Raw genomic sequence first — 23,131 nt, forward strand, 5'->3', positions numbered from 1 at the left:
CCCTTCCCTTCCCTGGCTCCCCTGAGGGGTGCCCCCAGCCCCTCCTTCTCTGGGCTTGCTGAGCAGCGGACTGTCGGACTGTCGAGCAGAGCTTTACCGGTTCAGCAGGTCAGGTGGCGCAGCTCATTCTAAGGCAGCCCCTGTGAGGAGGTGGTGGGGACGGGTTTGGGCTGGAGGGCCGGGAGGAAGTGAGGGAGCAGGCAGCCTCTTTCCCTCCCCCCATGTGGTGGCTCAGGCGATAAACTGCTTATCCTCAGGTTGTCTCCCTGAGCCGAATGCAGAAGCGTGTTATTTAAATTTCAAAATCACATTCTTCTTCTAACAGCTGTCAGAGGCTCTGAGTGTCAACGAAAATTGGGCTTCAGCTGCAGCTCTGTCACCTCTTACACCTCCCCTTTCAGGGAGAGTTCATCTGATGGCCAGGGAGAGGGTGGGGGTGGAGAGAGAGGGACTTTGGGGACAGGAAGAAGAGGTGGTGGGACCAGGTGGCCAGTAGCCCTCGCCATTCTGGTCAGCGGTGGGGACCAGCTGGGAGGAGGCCAGCTTTCCCATCAGGGGGCCCAGGCATCGCCCTCTTGCCTTTGACTTCCTCCTTGCTCCCGCTGGTGCCCACTCTCCTGTTGGGGGTGGAGGGAGTTGCTGGGACTAAGGTGTGAGCAGGGTGTTGGTGCCTTGTGTCCAAAGAAGAAATTGCTGTGAAATAAACAACAGGAGAGAACAAAATTTAACCCCAAAGACAGGCTTTTTCATGGTAGATTTCCAGGTGCTGTGGCTGGGGTGAGGGTCTTGGGGTGAAGAGGTTTTCTGGTAGCCTTTGTATAACATCTTCTCTGGAGCACCTGCTGCTCCCCTGGGGTTTCTGGGACAGGCTTTGCCAGCGTGGGGATGTGGGTGCTCTGGGCTGGGCCCCCCTGCTCTCCAGGAGCTGCTGAGAAGGCTCCACAGGGTTCGGTCCCCTGAGGATGCCCCAGGCTCAGCCACCAACTGTACTCACCTCATTGATCTGGCTATAAGGCAGGTTCACTTTATTTAACCGCCCTGGGAACGCCCCTCCTGGCCATGTCTGTCAACATACTCCTTTAACCCCACGGTATGAAGAGAAAGGAACAGAGCAGACTGGGGTCAGAGTGTGTACGTGTGTGTAGTGTGTGGTGGGGAGTGTAAGTGTGTGTGACGTGTGTGTGTGGTGATGTGTGTGTGGTACGAGTGTATGTGGGATGATATGTGTTGGGGGATGGTGTGTGGAGGGTGGTGTGTGTGTGTGAAGTGGTCTGTGTGTATGGAGTGTGTATTGTGCGTGTGTAGAGTATTATGTGTGTCGACGGGGGGGTGTGTGTGGGCTGATGTGTGTGGTGTGTGTGGGATGGTGTATGTTGGGGGATGGTGCATGGAGGGAGGTGTGTATGAGCAGTTATGGGTTTTTGGCGGTGGCTGCCTCCTGCAGGTGGATAGGGAAGGAAGGGAGGCAAGGATGGAGAAGGCCTGAGTGGGACAGTGGAGAGGGGAGATATGGCCCTTCTCTCAGGGGAGCAACCGCTGCCCTCAGCCCCCTTTCTTCCCTCTTAGGGAAGCCCTGGGAACAGTGGTCCAGGGATGAATACGGAGCTAGAAAGGCCATCGTTGTCTGACCAACAGGAATAATTAGAGGGCTGAACCTTTATGTGTGTGTTTTGGGGCTTCCTACAGGCTGATCCTCTGCAGAAGCAGTGCGTGTGAATTCATCCCTCGGCCGCGCCGAGCATCCTTGCCATGCCTGCCGTTCTAGGTGCTGAGGATATGCACTGAGCGAGACGGAGGAGTCTGCTGCTCTTAGGGAGCTTATGTTCAATTAGCCTGAGACAGAGAAAAAAAAGAAAATAAACCAGCAAACAACTTAACGCAAAAAATGTAATATAGCGATGAACGCTAAGCAAGGATTAAAATAGGATGATGGGAAAGAGGCGACTGTGGCCTGTCTAGATTGGGCATGCCAAAGCATGACTCTCAGGAAGGATCCAGGCCTGGGTAGCTCGGGGAATGGCAGAGGGGACAGCTAGGGAAAGGCCCCCAGGTGGGGACATGTATGGTAGAGGGCAGGATGAAGGCCGTGTGCCTGGGACTCGGCGAGTAAGGTGGAGGCAGTGGGTTGGGAGGTGGGCACAGAGGCAGCCAGGCCAGATCACTGAGATGCTGCAGGCAAGTTACGGAGTTTGGAATTCATTTTAAGGATGATGAGAAACCTTTGAGGATTATAGACACTTGAGCAGCACAGTATGATTTATGCTTTTGAAAAGATTACTCTCGCGCTGTGGGAGAGTGGATCGTGTGGCGGGGAGGGGTGCAGCAGGAGTGGAGGCAGGGAGAACGACTGAGAGGCCCATGTCCTAAGATGGAGGGGAGATGGGGAGGCTGCACGGGCTGGGATCTGTTTTGAGGTGGAGTTGAGAGGATGTGGGGCTGGAGTTAAGCATAACTGATAATCTAGGCTTGAACAACAGAGCTACTGCCATATGTTAGGATAGAGAAGAGGAGGTCAGGAACAAGCTGGGGGTGGGAGCAGAAACCGAGTTCTCTTCCAGCCACGTTAGGATTGAGATGCTATTTAGACCTCCGCCTGGAAATACCAAGTAGGCAGTTGGATGTAAGCCTGGAGTTCTGGAAGGGGTCAGGGTTGGTGTCTAGATTGAGAGTCGTTAGCATGTAGATGGTCTTTAAAGCTGAGGACCCATGAGGTCACCTAGGGAGAGTGTAGACAGAGAGAGAGGGAGGCTGGGCTCTCCACACAGAGGAGGCTGAGACCAGGGCCAGTGAGAAAGGGGAAACCAAGTCGGGGGTGCCAGGGAACCAGGAGAAGCACAGGTCTCAAGACAGAGAAAGTGGTCAGCTGTGCCGACTGCAGTCCAGAGGTCAAGAGAGAGAAGTTTAGAGAAGTGACCAGCGGATTCAGCAGCCTGGGGGTCACGAACGACCTTGACTGGAGTATCCTTAGTGGGGGGGTGGGTTGGAAGCTGCATTTGGGAGGATGGAGGAGAGAATGTGAGGTGAGAAGGTAAAAATAGCAACTGTAGGCTGCTGTTCGGAATTTCCCTGTGAAGGGGAGAGTGAAATAGGGGGATGTGGGGTCATGGATGGCTTTGCTGTTGTATTTGTCACGTTCTGAGACCGGCGATGATGGTACGCTGTTGGATGCTGTTGGGAATGATCCCTTGGAGATGGAGAGATTGAAGGGGCAATTTGAGGAGTGATATCCTTGGGAGGGAGGAGGGATGGGACCCAGGGCACAAGTGTCAGGGGCCCTTGCTACCTCGGAACAGGGAGGCAGAGCTGGGCGCACAGTCTAGGTGACAGGTTGGTCTTGTCGTGGTGAGAAGTGAGGGAATTTCTGTTCAGAGACAGAGTAGGAGGGGAGTGGATTAGCCAGGGCTGGTGGTTTGTGAGCAAGATCGAGGAAGAGAGGCGCTGAGGCAGTTGGGGTGCTTGCTGGGTGAGGAGGAAAGCGAGCACAGGGTGGGGGGATGGTTGAGGAAGAGCAAGTCGGGGGGTCAGTGGGGTCTGGGGAAAGTTGAGGGAGTGGGGTACCAGAGAGGGAGCTGGAAGGTGAGGAGACGGTGGTCTGAGGGGGCTGACGGCAGTCCCTTTCTGGCTGGGAGGATGCTGGTGAAGGCAAGGGAGGCTGTGACATGGCAGTGGGGAGCGGAGGCGTGGGAAGAGGTCTCTGCAGGCGGGAATGCTGAGTGTGGAGTGGGAGCCCCTGGGAAGGGGAGGGAAGGAGGACAGCGAGCCAGGTGTGAGGTCCTCCCTGAGAGGGCAGTGGGTATGGGGGGGGGGTGGTCGGCAGAGACAGCCACAAGGAGGGGCAGGGCTGTGGGCGGGTGGCAGGAATCCCACAGGAGGAGAAATGGCCTAGAAATGGCCCTGAGGAGAAGGCAGGAGTCCCACCACCGCTGGGCCTGGAGGTCACTGTCCCTGAGCTGCCCAGTGGTCACTTCTTTCAAAATCAGTATGCTAAATGACCAAATCACTGATTTTACCAAATTTATTGATGTACCAAAACTTGTTTCTTTTCATTATTTTCAAAGTTTTTAGAAAGTGACATTGAATGGTTTTCATGGCTTCTGGAGATTTTTGCCAATGGTCTTCACAGCTGTATTTTCAGATTTATCCACTTGTTTGGAATCTAAGGGCCAGGAGGTGATAGAGACTTGTTATTGCAAGAAAAGTGTGTTCCATAATCAATGAGAAAATATTTAGCTTGTGATTGGTGCCCCCAGTCCTACATTCGTTCACCACAAATAAAAACATGCTGATGGAGCATTTAGGTGAATTACATCAATGTGAAATGTCTCAATTTGGGTTTTTAATTATTATAAATAGAAGAATAAAGCTGCTATGCCATGGTGGGAATTGGCGTGAGAATGGTAAAAATCCTAAATGTTAAAAAAAAACCCACTAAAACTATATTTAAAAGTAATTGGGGCCCCAAAAGTGGCTGGTAAAAGTCCCTTCAAATGTGAAAGCATAAAATTTAAAATTTTTAATTGCTGGAATCACAAAATTAAGACACATTTGCCTTTTGAGGAATTGGAGAAAGAATTCTGCCAGTGGTTAAAATTTGACAAAATAGAAAATGATATTCAAGAGTGTCCAAATTGATTTTTTTGAGTTGATTTTCAGAGGATTTGCCATTCGTCAAATTGACTTTTGGGGGCTTGGCCCGCCTCCCCAATACCACTGCCCTGGAGAGCGCTGGGGGGCCGCATGGGGCGTGGCGCTGGAGGTGAGGGACGCTCCCAGAGAAGGTGGGGCTGTCAGGACGCCTGGCCTAGGGCTGCCAGGGCCGGTTTGAGAGGTGGGAGCCTCGGCCACGCAGAGCAGTAGGGGAGGAGGCTTGGGGTCCACCGGATCCCTGTGCCTTGAGTGACAACAGAGGGCTGGCAGGTGAGGCATGCTGGGATTGGCCCGGGCGTTTCCTGGGGAAGCATGGCATGGGGCTCCTGGTCACCACGCCCAGTGGTGCGGGGACCCAGAGCTGAGAAAGGTCGTTAAGGTCCTGCTTTCCTAGCTTCTGGATGAGTGGGGCGGCGGGGGTGGGGGCGCGATCTGAAGGCCTCGTCTTGCTCACCAGCAGGGAGACTGGGGACCCTCTTATTTTGGGGGCATGGTGTGGGAGGCTGCAAGAGGCACAGGGCCCGGCCTCTTCTGCTCCAGGGCGCCGTGAAAAAGGAGACATGGAAGGGAGAGTCTGTCCCACTGGGGAACACATCTTCAAACAAGCATTTGTTGCCTGTTTGCTGTGGGCCAGAAACTGTGTGAGGTGTTTTCACCTACATTCTCCTGTCTAATCTTTTGCGTAGTCTTGGTGGGACGGGTGTTGGGTACCTATTTTGCAGATGAGGAAAATGAGGCTCAAAGAGGTTGCCTAACCTGTGCACACTTGCTGTGCTAGTCTGTGGCCCAGCCAGGTCCTCTACCTCCCAAGCCACTGCTGGGCCAGAGTCCCCACTCTTTGTCACCAGCTCAGCCCCGGGCAGGGAGGAGCAGAGGTGCTAGTGGGTGCTCAGTAAGCAGCCTTTGTAAAAGTAAGTGAATCTTGAGGGACTCCTGGGCAGGGATGGCCCCATGAGGGCAAGGGCTGTGGAGGTGATGGTTGGGGTGGCTGCAACCCAACAGGAAAGGCGGTGTCCTCTCGTGGAATCTCTTCTCCTGGCCATTCCCTCTTCCTCACCACTCTTCCTCCCTTCCCTCAGCCCAGTTTAGATTGTGTTTCATCTACATCTCATTGTTGATTGCTTTTTTGCTCACCCTTACGCCCTTAGTTATTTGGGTTCAGTTGACTCTCCTCCTTTTTGAAACTCTTGTCTTGGCTTCCGTGACACCAGCGACTCCTGATTTTCCACCACCTTGTGGTCCACTCCTTCCCAGTCTCCGGTCTCCAGTCAGTGATGGCACCTGGAGCTCCATCCTGACCCCTTTCCTCTTCTTTATCTTCACTCTGGACCCAGGCAGCCTCATTCAGTTACACGGCTTTAAATAGCCTCTGATGTCAATGTGGTCAGTTTGTGTCTCTAGCCCAGGGCTCTCCTGAACTCCAGACTCATTTGTCCTTTTGTCTGTCCAATATCTCCTCTTGGACATCCAATAGGCATCTCAAACTTAAGTGGAAAACAGACTTATCCATTTCTTCTTCCTTCCAAGTCTTTCCTGTTTCACAAAATGCTTCCACCATCCACCTGGTGCTCAGGCCAAAACCCAGGAGTTTTCTTTGATTTCTCTCTTTCTTCCCACTCAATAGCCAACCATTCCTGTTGGCTTTATGTCTAAATTATGTGCAGAATGGACCATTTTTTGCCATCCTTGCAGGCACCACTCTTCTGAAGCTGCCACCACTTGGTCTCCCCGTTAGCTCCCCTCTCCCCATGGTACTCTGACTTCCGTCCGTCAGCCAGTCAGTGAGCTCAGGTGATTCCCTTCCTTAAAACCCTCCAATGCTTTGCATCTCAGAATAAAATCTGAAGTTCTTACCCTGCACCACAGGGCCCCACAGAGTCCCATGTGGTCGCCCCTGATGGTCCTTCTAGTGTCCTCTCCCTCTCCATTAAGGAAACTCTGGCCACCTTACCCTTCCTTCTGACCTCGAACATGCCAAGCTCATGCCTGTCCCAGGACCTTTGCACCTGCTCTTTCTTTTGCTTGGAATTCTCTTACCTTGGATTTTTTGCATGTTTCACTCCTGCCTGTCATTCTATCTCAGCTTGGATGTCACCTCCTAGGACAGGCTCTCCCTTATCCCCTGATCATTCTCTTCTGAATACCTTTATTTTGTCTTCTTCATAGCACTTATCAGCACTTAAAATTACCTTCTTTCCTTGTTTTTGTGTTTATTGCTAGTCTTCCTCTCACTAGGGTAGAACCCCTGGAGAGCGGGGACTCTGTCTTTCCAGCTCACAGCTGGATCTCTAGGGCACTTGGTCAGTCCATGGTAATATCTGTTACCTGACAGCTGTTTGACCAAAGGGCTGTGGGTGATGTGCGTGGAGGAGGCAGGTATGGTTGCGAGCCCTTGTGTGTGCGTGTGTGCTGCTGTGTGCACATGTGCTGTTGTGTTTGCACAGGGCTGGGGCAGACTCCTTTTAGCCCTCTCTCGGGGACAGTGAGGGATGGGGAGCGTTCTCATCCCCTCAGGCCTCAGTCTTGTGCTGCTATGTGTGGGGGGAGGGGGATGGGAGGAGACCATAGAGTTCAAAACCCATCATTTTTCAGGTGAGGAAATGAAGCCAAGAGAGGGCGAGGACTGGTCTGCAGTTTCACCCAGCTGGGAGAGGGACAGACGGAATTAGGGCCAGGTCTCCGACTCCCACTTTAGTGGCAAAGCTGTAGAGCATGCCCCAGAGGCCCAGGGTGGGCTTGGGGTGGACATGGCCTCTGGGAATGGGATTAGGGCAAGTGACCAGCCTCACAATTTCCTGGAAGGCCAGAAGGGGAGCTGCAACGCCTTGGGCCCCCTGGATTGGAAGGGTCATGGAATGGTGAGCATCTTCTTTCTGCTCCCGAGGAAGAGGCCAGTTTGCAGCTGGAAAGTCTTCCTTGAGGAGCCCCTCGCTCGGGTTGGGGGTGAATCCCCAGGGGACGTGCTCTGGTGACAGCAGAGGCCCATGAGCTCCCTTCTGCCCAGGGCGGGTTGGCGGACTGAGTGCCGGGTGGGTGTGTGCATGTTTGGGGCAGGCCGAGGGCAGCTCAGCCTCTCTAAATCTCTGGGCCTCCAGCTTTGAAGGCAGCCTCAGGGTCACAGAGAGCTGGCGAAATCCCGATTCCTGGGCGCCAGCTCCCAACTCGCAGGGTCTGAGGTGGGGCCCGCGCATTGGTGGGTAACAGGCAGTTCCAGTGAGTCACAACGAGCCGAAGTTGGAGACCCTTGCCTCTAAATGAGTTGCTTGCCTCCAAATGCACGCACCCCGCTCAATGCTGGCGTAGGGGGTGCAGTTGGGAATAAATATCCTTATTTTAAAAGCAGCGCATTTTAACACGTATTAGAAAAATTAGATGTTATCATTTAGGACAAATCTAGATAGGTATTGAAAAATTTAAAAAGTGGGTCAGTTGAAGAAATTTAAAATTCAGGGGTTTAAAGAAGAAATTAATTAAATATTAGTACGGGTGGTGCTGGCAGCATGGCCGAAAGGATGCAGGCGCTGCCTGGGAACTGTGGGCTGGTGAACTTGGTGCTGCAGGGGTGCCAGCAAGTGTTTAAAGGACGTCATTTGGAGGATCTAGGGGCAGAGGGTCATTCGCTCAGGGCAGCAGCCCAGGAGGGAGGAGGGGAGGTGGGCGAGGCTTGGCTGGGGTGAGGGAGCCCTCTCCGGTGGCCCACCCTCTCCTGCCCTCACAGAGGGCGGCGAGGGGAGGGATGAAGAAGCCAAGTGTGTCTCCAGGGGCTGGCGCTGGGAGGATGAATTCACTGCGGTTTGGGAAGGTGCTGGGCGTGGTCAAATCCTGCCTGCTCTCCCTCCGGTGGCTGTTCCCACTGACCCCTAGGCCCCTCTGGGCTCCTCTCAGCAGAGCCTGTGGGTGGAAGTCTGGGGGCTGGCCCGTCCAGGCCTGGATGACTTTCTAGCTCCTGTGCCCCTTGCCGGCCCTGTGGTCTGTGCATGGACGGGGCGGGGCACCTGGGGCCTCCTGTCCACCCTGGGACGTGTCAGTCCAGGGCTGCCGCCCAGCACCTCCTCCGCGCCCCACCTGGGGCCTCGGAAGATGCACACAAAACCTCCTGGACCTGCGTGGCCCTGGCGGTGAGGATAGGCGTGGAGACCTGGGAAGGACACGCGCTCCCCACTGGGAGAGCCGCAGCCCAGGCCACTCCCGGGGCCTTTCCCTGACTGCAGCGGGCTGCTCTCAAGCCCCCTGGCCTGTGGTCTACCCTGGGAGGATCAGGGGCTGGGGGGGGGGGGGAGCATCTTCCTGGTAACTAGGCAATTGCTGTTACTACCACTACATTTTTTGTATTTTTCTTTTTCTAGGAAATTTACCAAGTTTTGGCGCAGGGGTTTACATTTCCCACCTCCTTAGCAAAAGCTTTCACCATTCAAGCTCCAAATGGCAGCCACGAGGCTGTAATTACACCAGCATTAGCTCAGGACTGTGCTGAGAGGGGTGGGCCGAGCAGCTGGGGATGGGAAAGCAGCCGGGGCCCCAATTAGCCGCTGTTCCCTCTGCGGCTGTCACCCTACTCCCTTCCGGGGTCCCTCTCATTCTTGCTCTCCTCTGCCTGGGCCCCAGGCTACTTCCTGACAGGTGGAGGAACAGCCAGCTGGTGGGGGAGCCCTCCCATAGAGGCAGTGGCACCAGAGTAGCCTTTGTGTGGACGGGGTCCTCTGGTCCTTGCTTGGCCGGGGCAGAATGCTTTGGCAGCAGCTCATGACCGGCCTGGGAGGCCACACACCCTACTGTGGCCAAGAAGCCCTCGCTTGGCTCTTTAGCGTCATCTCTTGTGGTCCCTCTTTCAGTTTCTACCTCCAGGCACGCTGATTTGCTATCCGCTCCTCCCAGGCTGGCCCTGCTCTTCCCTCTGCCTGGGGCCCCTTTCTATCTTTCTGCCTCCTCTGATGCATCCTGTAGGTTTCAGCAGAAGTGTCACTGCTTCCATGACCCCATCTGGGCAGGATCCCTCCCTCTCTGCTCCCATAGCACCCCACCTCCCCAACCCACAGGGGCCTCTGGGGGAGGCATTGGGGAGGCCCTCAGGAAAGATCTGGTAATGGAGTGAGTGAGGAAACAAACCTTGATTCCCTTTCTGCCTTAGTTCCCCTTTCATTTTTACGACGAGAAGAGGGAGTGCTCCTCTTTCTGCCTCTGTAGGGCTGCTGTTGGCCAGGCAGGGTGCTGGGGTGATGGCTCAGTCTCCGTTGGGCCGGGCCCCACCTGAGGCTGGTTGGACGTGGTCTTGTGCTGGCCGCTGTTGCAGCTCTGTGCTGGTGTGGCTTCCTCGGTGAGATTATCCAGCGTTTTTGAGCACGTGTCGTGAACTAGACACTGTTCTAAGTGTACTCATTCTTTCACTCATCAAATGCTTATTAATCACCCACCATGCACCAGACGCTGGGAGCTATGGGCACAGCAGTGAGCACAACCAACAAAGGCCCTGCCATCATGCTGCTTACATGAGATACAAACAAACCAATGGGCAGGTGAGTATACATTATGGCAGATGGTGATGGGTGCCGTGGGGAGTAGAGGTCAGAATAGGGGGTAAAGTGTTGTTATTATGTATAGGGTGGTCAGGAAGGACTACGGACAAGGTGAAATTTGAGCAGAGACATGAAAGAAGTGAGGAAAGGAGCCATGTGGTCATGGAGTGGGGGAGAGCTTTCCAGGCAGAAGAGGCAGCAAGTGCAAAGGCCCTGAGTTCAGGGCATGTTCCAGGAAGAGCAAGGAGGCCAATGTGGCTGGAATGGAGTAAGTAAGCGTGGGGAAGGAGTAGGAGGTGAGGTCATAGAGAGCAGTGTTGGCTAATAGAAATATGATATGAATCACCTATGTAATTCTGAGTTTTCTCGTACCACATTAAGAAAGAGGGGCTGGCCCAGTGGTGTAGTGGTTAAGTTTGTGTGCTCCGCTTTGACTTCCTGGGTTTCAGATCCTAGGCATGGACCTATGCACCGCTCATCAAGCCATGCTGTGGCGGCAGGTCACGTACAAAACAGAGGAAGACTGGTGTAGATGTTAGTTCAGGGCCAATCTTCCTCACCAAAAAAAAAAAAAAAAAAAAAGTAAAAAGAAGCAAGCAAATTAATTTGGTAATAATTTTTTTCTTAAAGATTGGTACCTAAGCTAACATTTCTTGCCTATCTTCTTTTTTTTCTTTTTCCTTCTTGTTCTCCCCAAAGCCTCCCAGTACGTAGTTGTATATTCTAGCTGTAGGTCCTTCTAGTTGTGGCATGTGGGATGCCGCCTCTGCATGGCCTGATAAGCCATGCCATGTCCGTGCCCAGGATGCGAACCTGCAAAACCCTGGGCTGCCACAGTGGAGCGTGCAAACTTAACAGCTCAGCCACAGGGCCGGCCCCTACAATACGTTCGTTTCACACAGTATTTCTAAAATGTTATTGCTTCAACATGTAATAAAAGTTAAAAATTATTAATGAAATGCTTATATTATTATTTTTTCTTATTAAGTTTTCACAGCCTGATGTGTCTTTTCAAAATCTGGTGTGGGCATCTCATTTTGAGCTGGGCACATTTCAAGTTCAGCGGCCGTGTGTGGCTAGTGGCTCCCATATTGGTCAGCACAGACGCAGCTCCTCCCTCGCAGGCCGTGCCACAGCCTCTGAACGAGACGGGAGCCCAATGGAAGTTTTGGGGCCCAGGAGTGTTACCTCTGTGCCTTCGGTGCCAGCAGGCTTGCTCCAGCTGTGATGAGAGGATGGTTTTGGGTGGGGATAGAGTGCGGTGGGTGCAAGGCAGGGCAGGGCGACTGGGAGGGAAGCTGTCCCCAGTGCGCAGGACGGTGGCTTGGACCGCGGCTGTGGCAGCGGGCAGCGGTTGGATTCTGGATGTGCTTTGAAGGTAGAACGGCCAGGTTTTTGGATGGGGCGTGTGAATGAGAGGAGTCCAGGAGGCCCCAGGATTTCCGGCCTGAGCTCCTGGCAGGGTGCGGTTGTAGTCAGAGGGGCGAGGAAGACGGGGCGCCGCCTGGGGGAGCCGCGTGGGATTGGCTTTGGGCCGGTCAAGGTTGGGATGCGGCGTCAGCCTTCCCGGTGGGGCTGGCAAGCAGGCAGTGGGACACATGAGTCTGGGGTTCAGGGGGAGGGCTGGGCGGGGAGTCGACAGCTCACTGATGCGTTTAAGGCCGTGGGGTGAGCCGAGGGCCCTGGGGAGGGGTGCCTGTAGGGAATAGGGGGCTGGGCCCTGGTGGGGAAGATGGACCCGGCAAAGCAGGCTAAGAAGGAGGGGGCAGGGGGCAGAAGGGAGAGGGGGCCGTGAGGAGGGGCCAGAGGGGCCACCGGCTGTGTCCAGTGCTGCTGTTGGGCTGAGGAAGTGGAGGCCCCCAGGGTCCCTGACCACTGACGGGGCAGGCAGATGGGAGAGCACGGAAGGGGAGAAAGAGGCGGCTGTGTAGATGACTTGTTTGAGGGGTTTTGCCTTAAAGGGGAGCAGAAAGATAGGCAGCTTAGTGGGGGTGTATGGTCACAAGGGGGCTTTCTCCCTTAAAGGTGGGCGATGTAATGGCTGAGGGGGATGAGCCAGTATGTGGCAAAGCTGTCATGCAGGAGAGAGAAAAATGAGTTATCTCATTTGTGCCCTCAACAATGCTGCGAGGTAGGCACTCTTTTGTAGACGGGGACACTGAGGCCAAGCGAGGTGCAGTCACTTGCCCAAGGCCACACAGCTAAGTAGTAGTGGGGCCGAGTGGCACGCAGATGCTTCAGTTCTGAACACCCAGTCTGCACCGCTGTGCTCTTCTGCCCCCTGGTTCTCAGCTGGATTCGTGAGCTCCTCCAGAACGGGCTCCTCTCACACTTCTCTGTCCAGCACAGCCCCTCGTAGAGGGGGGACTCCATAGATCTTTAGTGACCAAGACAGCAGGACACCGGGAACCATGCTGGAGATGCCCGGGCGCCAGGGCTAGCCGTGGTGGGGGGTTGCCCGGCATCCGCACACTGTACCCCGGGTCCTTCCCACTGCCTGGGGCCTCGCCCGGAGCAGGGGTGCTGAGTGAATATTGGGAAGCACCTGTTGGGTGGATGAGCAACAAGTGAAAATGCTCTGGCTCCTCGTAAAGCCTCACCCGATGCTCTCCCTGGCGTACTGTGGTGCTGGTGTGTCCTGGGCTCCTGCTCTGTGTGCTGCCAGCGCGCTGGGGGACCTTGGGCAAGCCCCTTGCCCATCAGCTCCTCAGTTTCCTTCTCTGTAAAATAAAGAGGTGGGTTAGATGATCTGCCATCGACTCTCACCAGAACGTCTCAGGGCACATGTGCATACTGGGGTCCTGCCTCCCACCCTGTCTATCATCAGGATGGGCCAGAGACGCTCTACAGGTGGGAGTCGCTGGCAGTGGAGGCCCTGTGCTGTGTGTTCACCTCAGAACAGCTGAGACTTGTGGGGTGGGGCAGTCCCTACAGAGGGAACCTGATGGTCCCCAGGAATCCTGCTTTGTGCCCAAGTTGGTCCACTCCATGGACAGTGGCACAAAGTTCAAAGCCATGGCAGTGAAGCCAGGGTCCCAGCATCCAGCACAGCTACCCTCTGGTTGTTCTGTGTTAGGCCCTGTTCAGTCCTGGCCCCAGCTCACGCTGCCGGGGCCCCCAGCCTGGAGCTTCCTGTAAGGGTCTCTACACTAACTAGTGGCAATAGCCCTCCATCCCCAGGCGTTCTGAAATGTGTGGGGACAGTTTCACGGTCACAGCAGTGGGGGTGGGGATGGTGGCAGTGGGCTGCTGAAGGTTCCACGATGGGAGTTGTCCCTTCCCAAGTGTCAGCAGTGCCCCTAACGAGAAGGCCTGCTCCAGCGTGCTGCTGCTGCACGCTCAGCTGCCACCCCATTGTGGGATCTTGAGCCAGTGGCTTTATCTCCCCATTTCCCACACCTGTGAGCAGGGCCATGGACGCCGAGATGCTTGCCCCTTGTGATAAGGTTTCAACAAGACTTTGGATTAACAATCCTCATCAGAATGGGTCATCACATGTGCAGCTTCCTCTCACCAGGCGCTGCCCCACATGCCTTCTGGACCCTCATACAGCCTTAGGAGCTGGGCCTGTTGGGTGGTCCGCAGGGGAGGACGCCAGCGCAGAGTGCACTGAGCAAGCGCGGGGGGCGTTCTCCCGGTGCCCCGCGGGCTCTGACCTCTCTCTCTCTCCCTGCTCCAGGGACAGGGGCAGACCCGGCCGTCAGCGCCAGGAGCAACCACTGCCTGGACGCCGCCAAGGCCTGCAACCTGAACGACAACTGCAAGAAGCTGCGCTCCTCCTACATCTCCATCTGCAACCGCGAGGTCTCGCCCGCCGAGCCCTGCAACCGCCGCAGGTGCCACAAGGCGCTGCGCCAGTTCTTCGACCGCGTGCCCCGCGAGTACACCTACCGCATGCTCTTCTGCTCCTGCCAGGACCAGGCATGCGCCGAGCGCCGCCGGCAGACCATCCTGCCCAGCTGCTCCTACGAGGACAAGGAGAAGCCCAACTGCCTGGACCTCCGTGGCGTGTGCCGCGCCGACCACCTGTGCCGGTAAGGGCACCGTGCGGCCAGTGGGTCGCAGGCGTTCCTTCCCTGCGTCCCCTGGCCCGTGGATTATGGTCCTGAGCTGGGCAAAGAGGGTGGCTGGACGTGTGCAGGACGCGCTGCCGTCCGTCCCTTCATTTAGCACAGGCTTATTGTTTGCCTGCTGCGTGCTCAGCCTCCTGCTAAGCACATGGGGAGGCCAAGAGGAGCAAGCCAAGGAGCTTTGATTTAAACTCCTAGAGCCGGAGAGCCTGGAACAAGAAGGGACCATCGGTGAATTTAGTCCCACGTCTACAGGAAGCCCCCCACCTAATATCCCAATGAGGTCACCTGGCAGTCCTGAAAGGGCTCTCGGAAATCACCAGGCAGCTCCTCCACACCCAGAGCTGAGCCAGTCCAGTGTTGGGGTGGAGTGTGGGTCTGGAGTCTGACCGTCCTGGGTTTGAATCCTGACTTTTCCGCTTTCTAGCTCTGTGACTTGGAGCAGGTTTTTAAAATTTCCTGAGTCCTGTCCCTTTACCTGCAAAACAGGAGTAAAAATACCCACATCACAGGGTTATTGTGAGGATTAGTGACATAACGTGGGTCTGAAGCTTAGCACAGAGCCTGTCTTATAGTAATGCTTAATAGATGGAGGCTGATTATTAGGAAGGTGTTTTTTTCCTTTGCTACAGTGAGTTGAAATTCGCCTCTTTGTAATTTCATGTTTTTGCTGTTTGTGTGGTTAAGCATTTATCAAGTCCCTCTTGCATCCAGCGCTCAGTTCTAAGGCTGGTGTGCAGAGGTGAACTGATGCTCTCTGAGGAGCACCCAGTCCAGAAGGGGAGACAGACAAGGAGAGCAGTGGTCCCAGAGCAGTGGGATGGGGGCTGCAGGCTCCCAGGGGAGGGAGCCCAGGGGAGAGCCGTCTGCCTTGGCCTAGGGGTCCAGAGGAGAGGCCTTGAGCTGAGCCATGGGAAATGAGAAGGAGAAAGCTGGAAGGAGCCAGCAGAAAAGCATGGGAGAAGGCTGGAGGGTAGGCGAGAGTCTGGGCTTTTGGGCAGCTGCAGGTGGGGGCCGTGAGGTGGGGAGGCCAGAGGTGAGGCTGCCGGAGGAACAGATCGCAGTGGGGCAGAGATTCAGATGTTGCTCACTGCATGCCCGATGCTGGTCTGTTACATGGTTTGTCCCATTTCCTCCTTGCAGCAAGCCCACGACGAAGTAGGCACTGTTAGGATCTTTATCTGCCAAATGAGGATGTAGAGACATAGAAAGGGACTTGCTTAAGGTCACCCCGCCCATACATTTCAGAGCTGGGACCTGGTCCCTTCTGCTTTCTTTCCAGTAGAGCATACTGGCCTGGGCTAAGAGACTGGCTGTGGGGATGGAGGGAAGTGTGTCATTTCAGAGGTGAGTGGTAAGTAGACTTGTCAGGACTGGATGACTGGCTGAAAGTTCCCTGGAGGCAAAAGCCATTTCTGTCTTGTTTACTGCACACCTCGTCCTGCACCTCGAGCCTGGCGTGTGGCGAGTGCTCCACAGACGTTACCTGAGTGGATAACTGAATGGTGGCCGCCATGTTTCCTAGGCGAATAACTGTGGGGCGATGGAACCATTCGGTTGGGGGTGTTGGATGGCCAACATTTGAGGTGCCTGGGGGGCTGTGCCATGCCGATGGCAGTGTCGGGGGGCGCTTGGACTTGTGGAATCCTGGCAGGGCAGCTCGGCCAGAGCCTTCCTCACCTGGCACTCCGTGAGAGCGAGTCTGTTGCCGGGCTGTGCGGCACGCCCCATGGCAGGCTCGTGCATCCCTGGTGCTGTGTGATGTTTAACAGGCTCGGCTGTGCTGTCTGATGCACTGTCACCGATGACAAAGGGCAGGGGTTTGAAGAAGGCTTCGGTTAAGCAGGGATAGCTGCTTGCTGAGCCCGGGGTGTTGGAAGCCCTGTGAACTCTTCCCCGCCTGCCCTTTGGACCCGGGTCCGTGGGGGGAGCGTGGAGGCCCCTGCTCCAGCCGCGCTTCCAGCTGCTCTTGAAGCTGAATCTGCACCTGGACCCGGCGTGCAGGCCCTGCCTTTCGTCGTTGTCCAGGTCACACCCACAAGCCTCAGGACTGTGGGCTCAAGACCAGGCGGGGCTTTTCCTTTGAAAGCCTTCTGATACGGAGTCTGGAAAGCCCGGAGAATCTCTTGGAATGAATCTGTAGAATTTGGCTGAATTCTCTCACCCCAGCCTTGCAATGAACAAGGAGCTACTTTTTTTTTTCTTGTTAAACAAAATCTTTTAGTTTCTACTCTCTCAGCGTATACTCATTGCAAGGATGGTACGGATTGTGTGGGTGTGGTGTGGTTGTGGGGCTGTGGGGAGGATAATTCTGTTGTCCTGTAAACCGTCTGGAAGAGGCCCTCTGAAATGCCCTGCTCTTCTCGCTCTGCCAAGAGGATATAAATAACTCCACGCTGGCCCCGTGCCATAGCCTGGGCTGCAGTCTAACCTCTGGGTGCTGAGGCTGTGTATAAATAGATTCTAGCCTGGGGCTTCCCTGGCTGCCTCGGCCCCTTCGGGCAGTGGATACTGTCCTTGTCCCAGAGAAGGCAGAGGGGTGGGGGCTCCCCTCCCTTAAGACTGTCTGCAGAGAGGGGGGAGGAGTCCCTTCGGCAGAGCCCCCCTCTTGCCTAGCTTGGGGCATACTTAGTGTCTGCAGGCAGTGTGGATGGACAGGTCTGGGTTTCACTCTTGGCTCCTTGGGTTGTCCCCCTGCTTCTTTTGGACTCTCTGTAGGATCTGTTGGCTCCTGTTTGTAGTGCGTTACCTCTAAATGGCAGGAAATGATTATTTGCGTAGGGGTGGATGGGCTGTGGGGCTTCCAAGCCTTCACTTCTTCTATAGGAGAGGTCTTGAATGTCTTGAAATCACATGCCAAGTTTCATGTGTATATTCCAGAGAGAAACTTGTTGTTTTCAGTGGGTTCTCAAAGGGTTCCTTGACCTCCCAAATCTTGAGAACCTCTGCCTTCTGTTGAGGACCAACTTGGGTGGGCTGCCTGGACGTTTGTGAATGTGCCTCCTGGCTCCGTAGAGAAGAGGGCTGTGATTGATTAGTGATGCCTGCCATGGGCAAGGGAGGGGCAGAATGGATGGCCTGGTGGAATCCAGCCAGTCATTCCTGGGGCCAGTGGGTCACGGATAACAGGAGGAATGGGGTCTTGGGGCCATTCCTTTATTCATTTATTGACAACTGTTTATTGATCTCCACTCTGGGCTAGGCCCTGTGTTGGGACTGGATAGTTAATGAAGTAGGTAGAGGTCCTTGCCCTTAGGGTGCTTACAGTCTACTGACAGGACACTATTTATCGCCTCTGCAATGGGAATAGAGCCACACAATAAACTCGGTGATAGCGTTTCCACTCAAGTTCTCTTGAAACCCCAGTTCTACTCTGCTACCTACCAGGTCTTCCCTGGGTCACTCTGGTGGCACTGGAGAGCAGCCCCTTCTTGGTGAGATGAGCCACAGATGGATGAGCCTCACTCAGGGGCCTGCCTGATCTTGAGCAGAGCTCAGAGCCCTGCAGTCCCATCCATCCTCAGAGCCAGGCTGTGCCCAGGGGTGCCACGGGGTGAAGAAGTCACTGTCTTCCTGAAGAAAAGCTAACTAGCAAGATTGCCAGTGGAGAGAGACTCTCTGTGTGCGGAGGTGCCGTGGGATCCTCAGCCCTGCCAGAGACTCTGAGGCCCATCTTCCCCTTGGGGATCCCATGTTGGCTCCTGCTGCTGTCCCCTGTAGGCTCCCTGCTCAACCGTGAGCTCTGGGCCACGGGTGCCCAAATGACTCTTCCTGGAATTTCCTGTGGCAAGTTGAGACAAGGCTGGAATGTTGAACATAACTTTACTAAAAGCTCTGGGGAAATAAACACAGAGAAGCAGTAACCTAGATATCTAGTTTACAAGATACGGTTTACCCATCTTTCCTCCCTGGCCACTACAGGGATAGCAGCATGGCTGGGCAGAGAGTAGCTTTAATCTTTATCATCCAGGCTCCTCTCTGGGCTCCATAAAGCTCACACCCAGAGAGACGAGGTGCATTCCTTGTTCAGGTGAGGCTCCCACTTGTGGAGTTCTGCGTGTGAACACACTCCATCGCTGGATGATTGGCAGGAGGAACGACCCATTTGGGGAGATGCCACTTATGCAGAGAGAATCAGAACCTAAGTCAGACAGGTTTGTTCATACCAGAGGCATCACTGCACTTGGGGGTGTGTGTGCTTACACAGGGCAGGGCACACTTCCAGCTGCCTTCATCTTCCCCTGTTCCCACCGGGCTCTTTGATTACTTCTGCTTCCACTCATCGACCTGGGTTCTCTCCTTGCTGGTGTCTTAGTCTGCTGGGGCTGCTCTAACAAAATACCATAGACTAGGCGGCTTAAGCAACAGACATTTCTTTCTCACAGCTCTGGAGGCTGGGTGTCCGAGATCAGGGTGCAGCGTGGTTGGGCTCTTGGTGAGGGTCCCCTTTCGGGTTATGTCCTCACACGGCCTTCCTGGGGGCGTGCACGAAGAGAGAGATCTGCTGTCTCTTCACTTTTCTATAAAGGGCTCTAATCCCATCTTGAGGGCTCCACCCTCATGACCTAGTAATTTCCCAAAGGCCCTGCCTCCAAATACCATCACGCTGGGCATTAGTGGTTCAACATATCAATTTGGGGGACACAGACATTCAGTCTGTAGCACCTAAACTTACCCTTCATTCAAAGCCCGTTTGATGCTCGTCTTACTGAGCCCTCTCCTGGCTACTTCTTCCACTGATGCTTTCTAAATCTTGTCTGTGTCCTCACGTGGCACTAATCGTGTGGCTTTCCTTTAATATTTTGTTTATTTTCTCAGTTAGCTATCTGCTTTTTTATATTCTTATATTATGACCGTGTCAATTTATTTATTTAACAAATAGTTATCACGTGCCAGGCACTGTGCTAGATGCTAGGTATTGACTGGAGAGCACATAGAGATGGTCCCTGCCCCCTTGGAGCTTGCAGTCTGATGGAGGAGATGGACGGTACTCAAGTAAGTAGACTCGTATATAACTGACATTTTCGAAATCAGCAGGATGTGGAAATAGAGAATAATAGGGAAGGAGGGGGACCCACTTGGAAAGAGGGGTCAGGAAAAGTTTATCTGAGGAGATGACCTTTACACTGATACCTGAGGAATGAGAAGCCAGAGAAGTAAGGCAGACGGGAGAAAGAGTGTTGCACGCGGAGGGAGTGGCCCGTGCGGAAGTTTGGAGGAGGGAAGCAACTTGGCGTTGCTGGGGACGTGAGAGGAGGCTGGTGTGGCTGGAGCAGAAGGGGCTCAAAAGGGAGGTGCCGGAGGAGGTGAGGGGCAGGCAGGCCCTTGCAGCTCACAGCAGAGTTTGGATTTGTTCTGAGTCTAGTTGGAAGGAAGCTTCCGAAGCCCAGCAGTGATATTATTAAAACTGTGGCCCGGCTGCTGTGTGGGGAATGAGGAGGAGGCAAGAAGGGCCTCGGAGAGACCCGGAGGAGGCTAGTTTAGTCGTACTAGAGAAGATGACGGCAGCCCAGCCCAGGGCATGGCCGTGTGGAGAGAGATGAGTGGGTAGATTTGAGATATTTGCAGATGGAAATGATGTCTCTCGATGTGGCAGCAAGGGAGACAAAGCAACTCAAGGATAACTATGGGCTTCTGGCTTGACCAGCTCGGTGGGTGATGGTGCTACTTTCTGCAGCAAAAGGCTCAGTGGGGGACAGAAAGCAGGGATTCCATGTTAGCCATGTTAATTTTGAGAGACCTTTGAGACATTCCTGTCTGGAGCTTGACTGGAGTTGTAAATTCTGAGGGTAATTAGCATATTTATGGTATTTAAATCTGGGGGAATAGGTAGGATCTCCCAGGGAGAGGCTGGCTTGAGAGGAGGCACTGAGAACATGCCTGGCCCCCTGTTGGTGCCCGATGAGTGTTTGGTGATGTTATTATGGCACCCTGGTAGTCAAAGGAGATTTTTGAAAAAGAGGGCATGACCAACTAGGTCAGATGCTGTTGATAGATCCGGAAAGATGAGGGCGTGCACTCGATTTGGGAGGTGGAGCACGTTGGTGACTTCTTCTGCAGCAGTTTTGATGAAGTGGTGATTGCAGAAACCTGCTCAGAGCTAGAGCTAGTTTGTCAGTTGGTTGGTCAGAGCTTCCTGGAAAGATCCTCATGGAAAGATTGTGTCCAGTGTGGAGACGTTGCTCATCTGCCCCTTCAGTGGAGAAGTGACCAAGCAGAACCTGACACCGGCTTGGCTTTGGAAAGTGTCGGGTAGAGGTCTCTGCTCCTGTGGGCCATCCCAGGTGCTCCGCCATGCTACTCTGTGGTTCCTAGAACTACAGCTTTGGCCAGAGTCACTCTGTGATTCTGAGGCCCCCAGCCTTGGGGGCAGCCCATGGTGTGCCTGATGGTCTTTGATGCTGAACCATATGCTGCCAAGTGATTTGGACCCCAGACATTCCCACCTCCCACGTCACTGGGCTCTGAGGGGCCACGATATGGTCGCCACTGACTCAGCTTCTCTAGCCATGGCCAAAAGAGTCCTTGAAATGTGGCAAGAGACCTTCTCTAAGCCTGTGTTCTTCTGAGCAGCCTAGGTGGCCTGCTGTCCCAGAGAAGGAAGCCTGGGGCTGCCTGAGGAGCCTCACTTTCTTCATGGGGAGGCACTGAGCACAGCTGAGAGTGCTCGCGAGGTGCCCTGGGGTTCCTGTGCTGGGATTCCTCTCGAAGGTTCTCAGCTGGTGGGATGTGCCTGTTCCTGAGGCCAGCCGGGACGTGTTCTTTGTCTTCCTGGGGCAGTGTCCACAGGGTGAGGCGGGCCTGCTCCCCTCTTCTTAGATGGCCTTAGCCTGATGGCCTGGAGCCATATGTCGGCCTCAAGGTCCTTCCGGGGGCTCTCTTGGAACACTCAGAGACCTGCAGGTAGGTCTTATCCCTTTTCCCTGGGTCTCTGAGGTGGGTAACATATCACAGCACCGTGGGCGCCCTCCCTGCTCCAGCAGAACCAGGCCATTGAGTTATGGTGAAGGAAGGGGAAGATAGCTCCTCGTCGGAGTGGGCGGGAGGTTTGGGCTGGCCTAGCCTGGCCGCCTTGCTGCCGTCCAGCAGGAGTGCTCCTGAGCCTGCGGTGTCCCCGTCACCGGGCCCGGGGTGCTCTCCGAGCAGCGCGATGGCTCCGGAACAGCCTCCCAGCCGTGTTCTCCCAAGGGAACAGCCTCCCAGCCGTGTTCTCCAAAGGGCACCGAGGGGCACGGGGTCCCGTGCACGGCGCAGGTTCTGTGGCGGCGACGAGCCTCCGTGCTCCCTGGCAAAACAAGGACAGTAAGTCCTTCCGTGAAGCTTGGTAACCCGGTCAGCAGGACCTCCCGAGCTCCATTTTTAGGTGCCCAGCCCCCGGGGTGCCCTGAGCTGCCCAGGCTTGTGCTGCCTGCGGGGCGGGGGCCGCCCCTCCGAGGCCGCAGGGGCCGCCGGGAGGGTGGCTGGGAGGAGGAGGCCGTGTGAGGAGTGGCCCTCGGGCCCTCACGGAGGGCATGCGTGTGTCAAAGGGACAGGGCCAGGGAGGAAAGGGGGAACCAGCTCATGAAAGCCTTGTGTATTCTGCCAACGAGTCTGATTTTCTCTGCGAGACAGTGGGGAGCCATAAGGTCTTTTCAGCAAGAGAGTGCCGTGATCCCAGCAGTGTCTGGGGAAGATGGCTTTGGCCGCTGTGCGCTCCGTGTCGGAGGAGCTGAGGGGGACCCTCTGACACGGGGCCGGAGATCAGGTGAAGGCAGACGGTGAGTGGGGAGGCCCTCGGGGGTGAGGTCCGGGGCTTTCCAGGTGCGGACCTGAGGGGGAGGAGCCCACGGTGATGGCAGGGTCTCTGCCTGGTGACCCGCGGGCAAAGCCAGTACGTGAGAGAAGAGAGGAAAGGGGGAGGTGTGGGCAGAGAGGGAGGATGTTTGGGTTCCAACCTGTTGTTTGAGATCCTTTGGAGCATGCAGGTGGCAATGGCAGTGAGGGGTGTGTGTGTGAGGGGTGTGTGTGTGAGGTGTTTGTGTGTGAGGGGTCAGTGTGTGAGGGGTTAGGGAGGGGCTGGGGCTGGAGACGGAGATCCCGGGATTCAGCAAGACAGTGCGGGAAGAGCGTGGAGTGTGGGGCCTGGTGCCCAAGCTCATGGCCAACACCAGTCCCTTCAGCGAGCTTATCAGCTGGTTTGGGGAGGCGGGGCTCCCGGGGGCAAGGTTGATATGAAGGAAGGGCCTGCTTAGTTACCTGCTGTCACGGTCAACTGCTTGCTGTAGCCCTTCAGCTGGGTGGCTGGAAAGCCACGGGAGGTGGTGTGGAGTCAGGGTCCTGCAGCTGGCCCGGGAAAGAGGCTCCAGGAGAAGGGGGCAGGAGGGGAAGCAGGGCTGGGCGTGGCTTGCCCAGGCAGGGGGGTGTCCTGCTCAGAGCAGAAGGCACTGGTGAAGGGAGGAGAGTGTGTGCGTGTGTGTGAGATTGGAGCTTTGAGATGCCCTGGGGAGGAGCTGAGCAGATAGCGTCTCCCCAGCCCCTCCTGGCCCCCCAACTGTTGGTCCCCAACTCCAGCAGACTCAGCTTGATTCTCCAAGCTTGTGGCTTAATATGAGGAAGAAATAGAGTCAGGTGAAAAGAGTCCTGGACGAGGAGTCACACTAAACCCAGCTCACCTGCAGTCCTGTTGCTGCCTGTGCCCATAGCTAACTCTATCTCCTCAGGAGCTGGAATCAGTGACCCTGTTAGAGGTGAGTGCCCCATCCCAAGAGGTACAGAGCAGAGGACAGGGCCCCTTACCACGCCGCGGGTGAGGGTGAGGCCAGTGATCTTTTTAGGTTGCTTCTGAGCCCATGTAACAGGGATCTCCTGTCTCTAGGGGTCAAGTGATGGGAGTAGATCATGTGATCCAGGAGGCTCCCTCCC

The 23,131-nt window shown here is 55.2% G+C and overlaps 1 protein-coding gene across 1 annotated transcript in view; it reads left to right on the plus strand.

The window, feature by feature from the left end:
- GFRA2 (GDNF family receptor alpha 2) overlaps positions 1-23,131 on the plus strand; it is a 79,381-nt gene that overhangs the window by 17,912 nt on the left and 38,338 nt on the right. The window contains exon 4 of the mRNA XM_046656769.1: positions 13,840-14,194. Within this exon, the coding sequence (XP_046512725.1) occupies positions 13,840-14,194 (355 nt within the window). The remainder of the gene's footprint in view (positions 1-13,839; positions 14,195-23,131) is intronic.

The sequence above is a fragment of the Equus quagga genome, chromosome 3 (genome assembly GCF_021613505.1).
Source record: "Equus quagga isolate Etosha38 chromosome 3, UCLA_HA_Equagga_1.0, whole genome shotgun sequence".
NCBI lineage: Eukaryota > Metazoa > Chordata > Mammalia > Perissodactyla > Equidae > Equus > Equus quagga.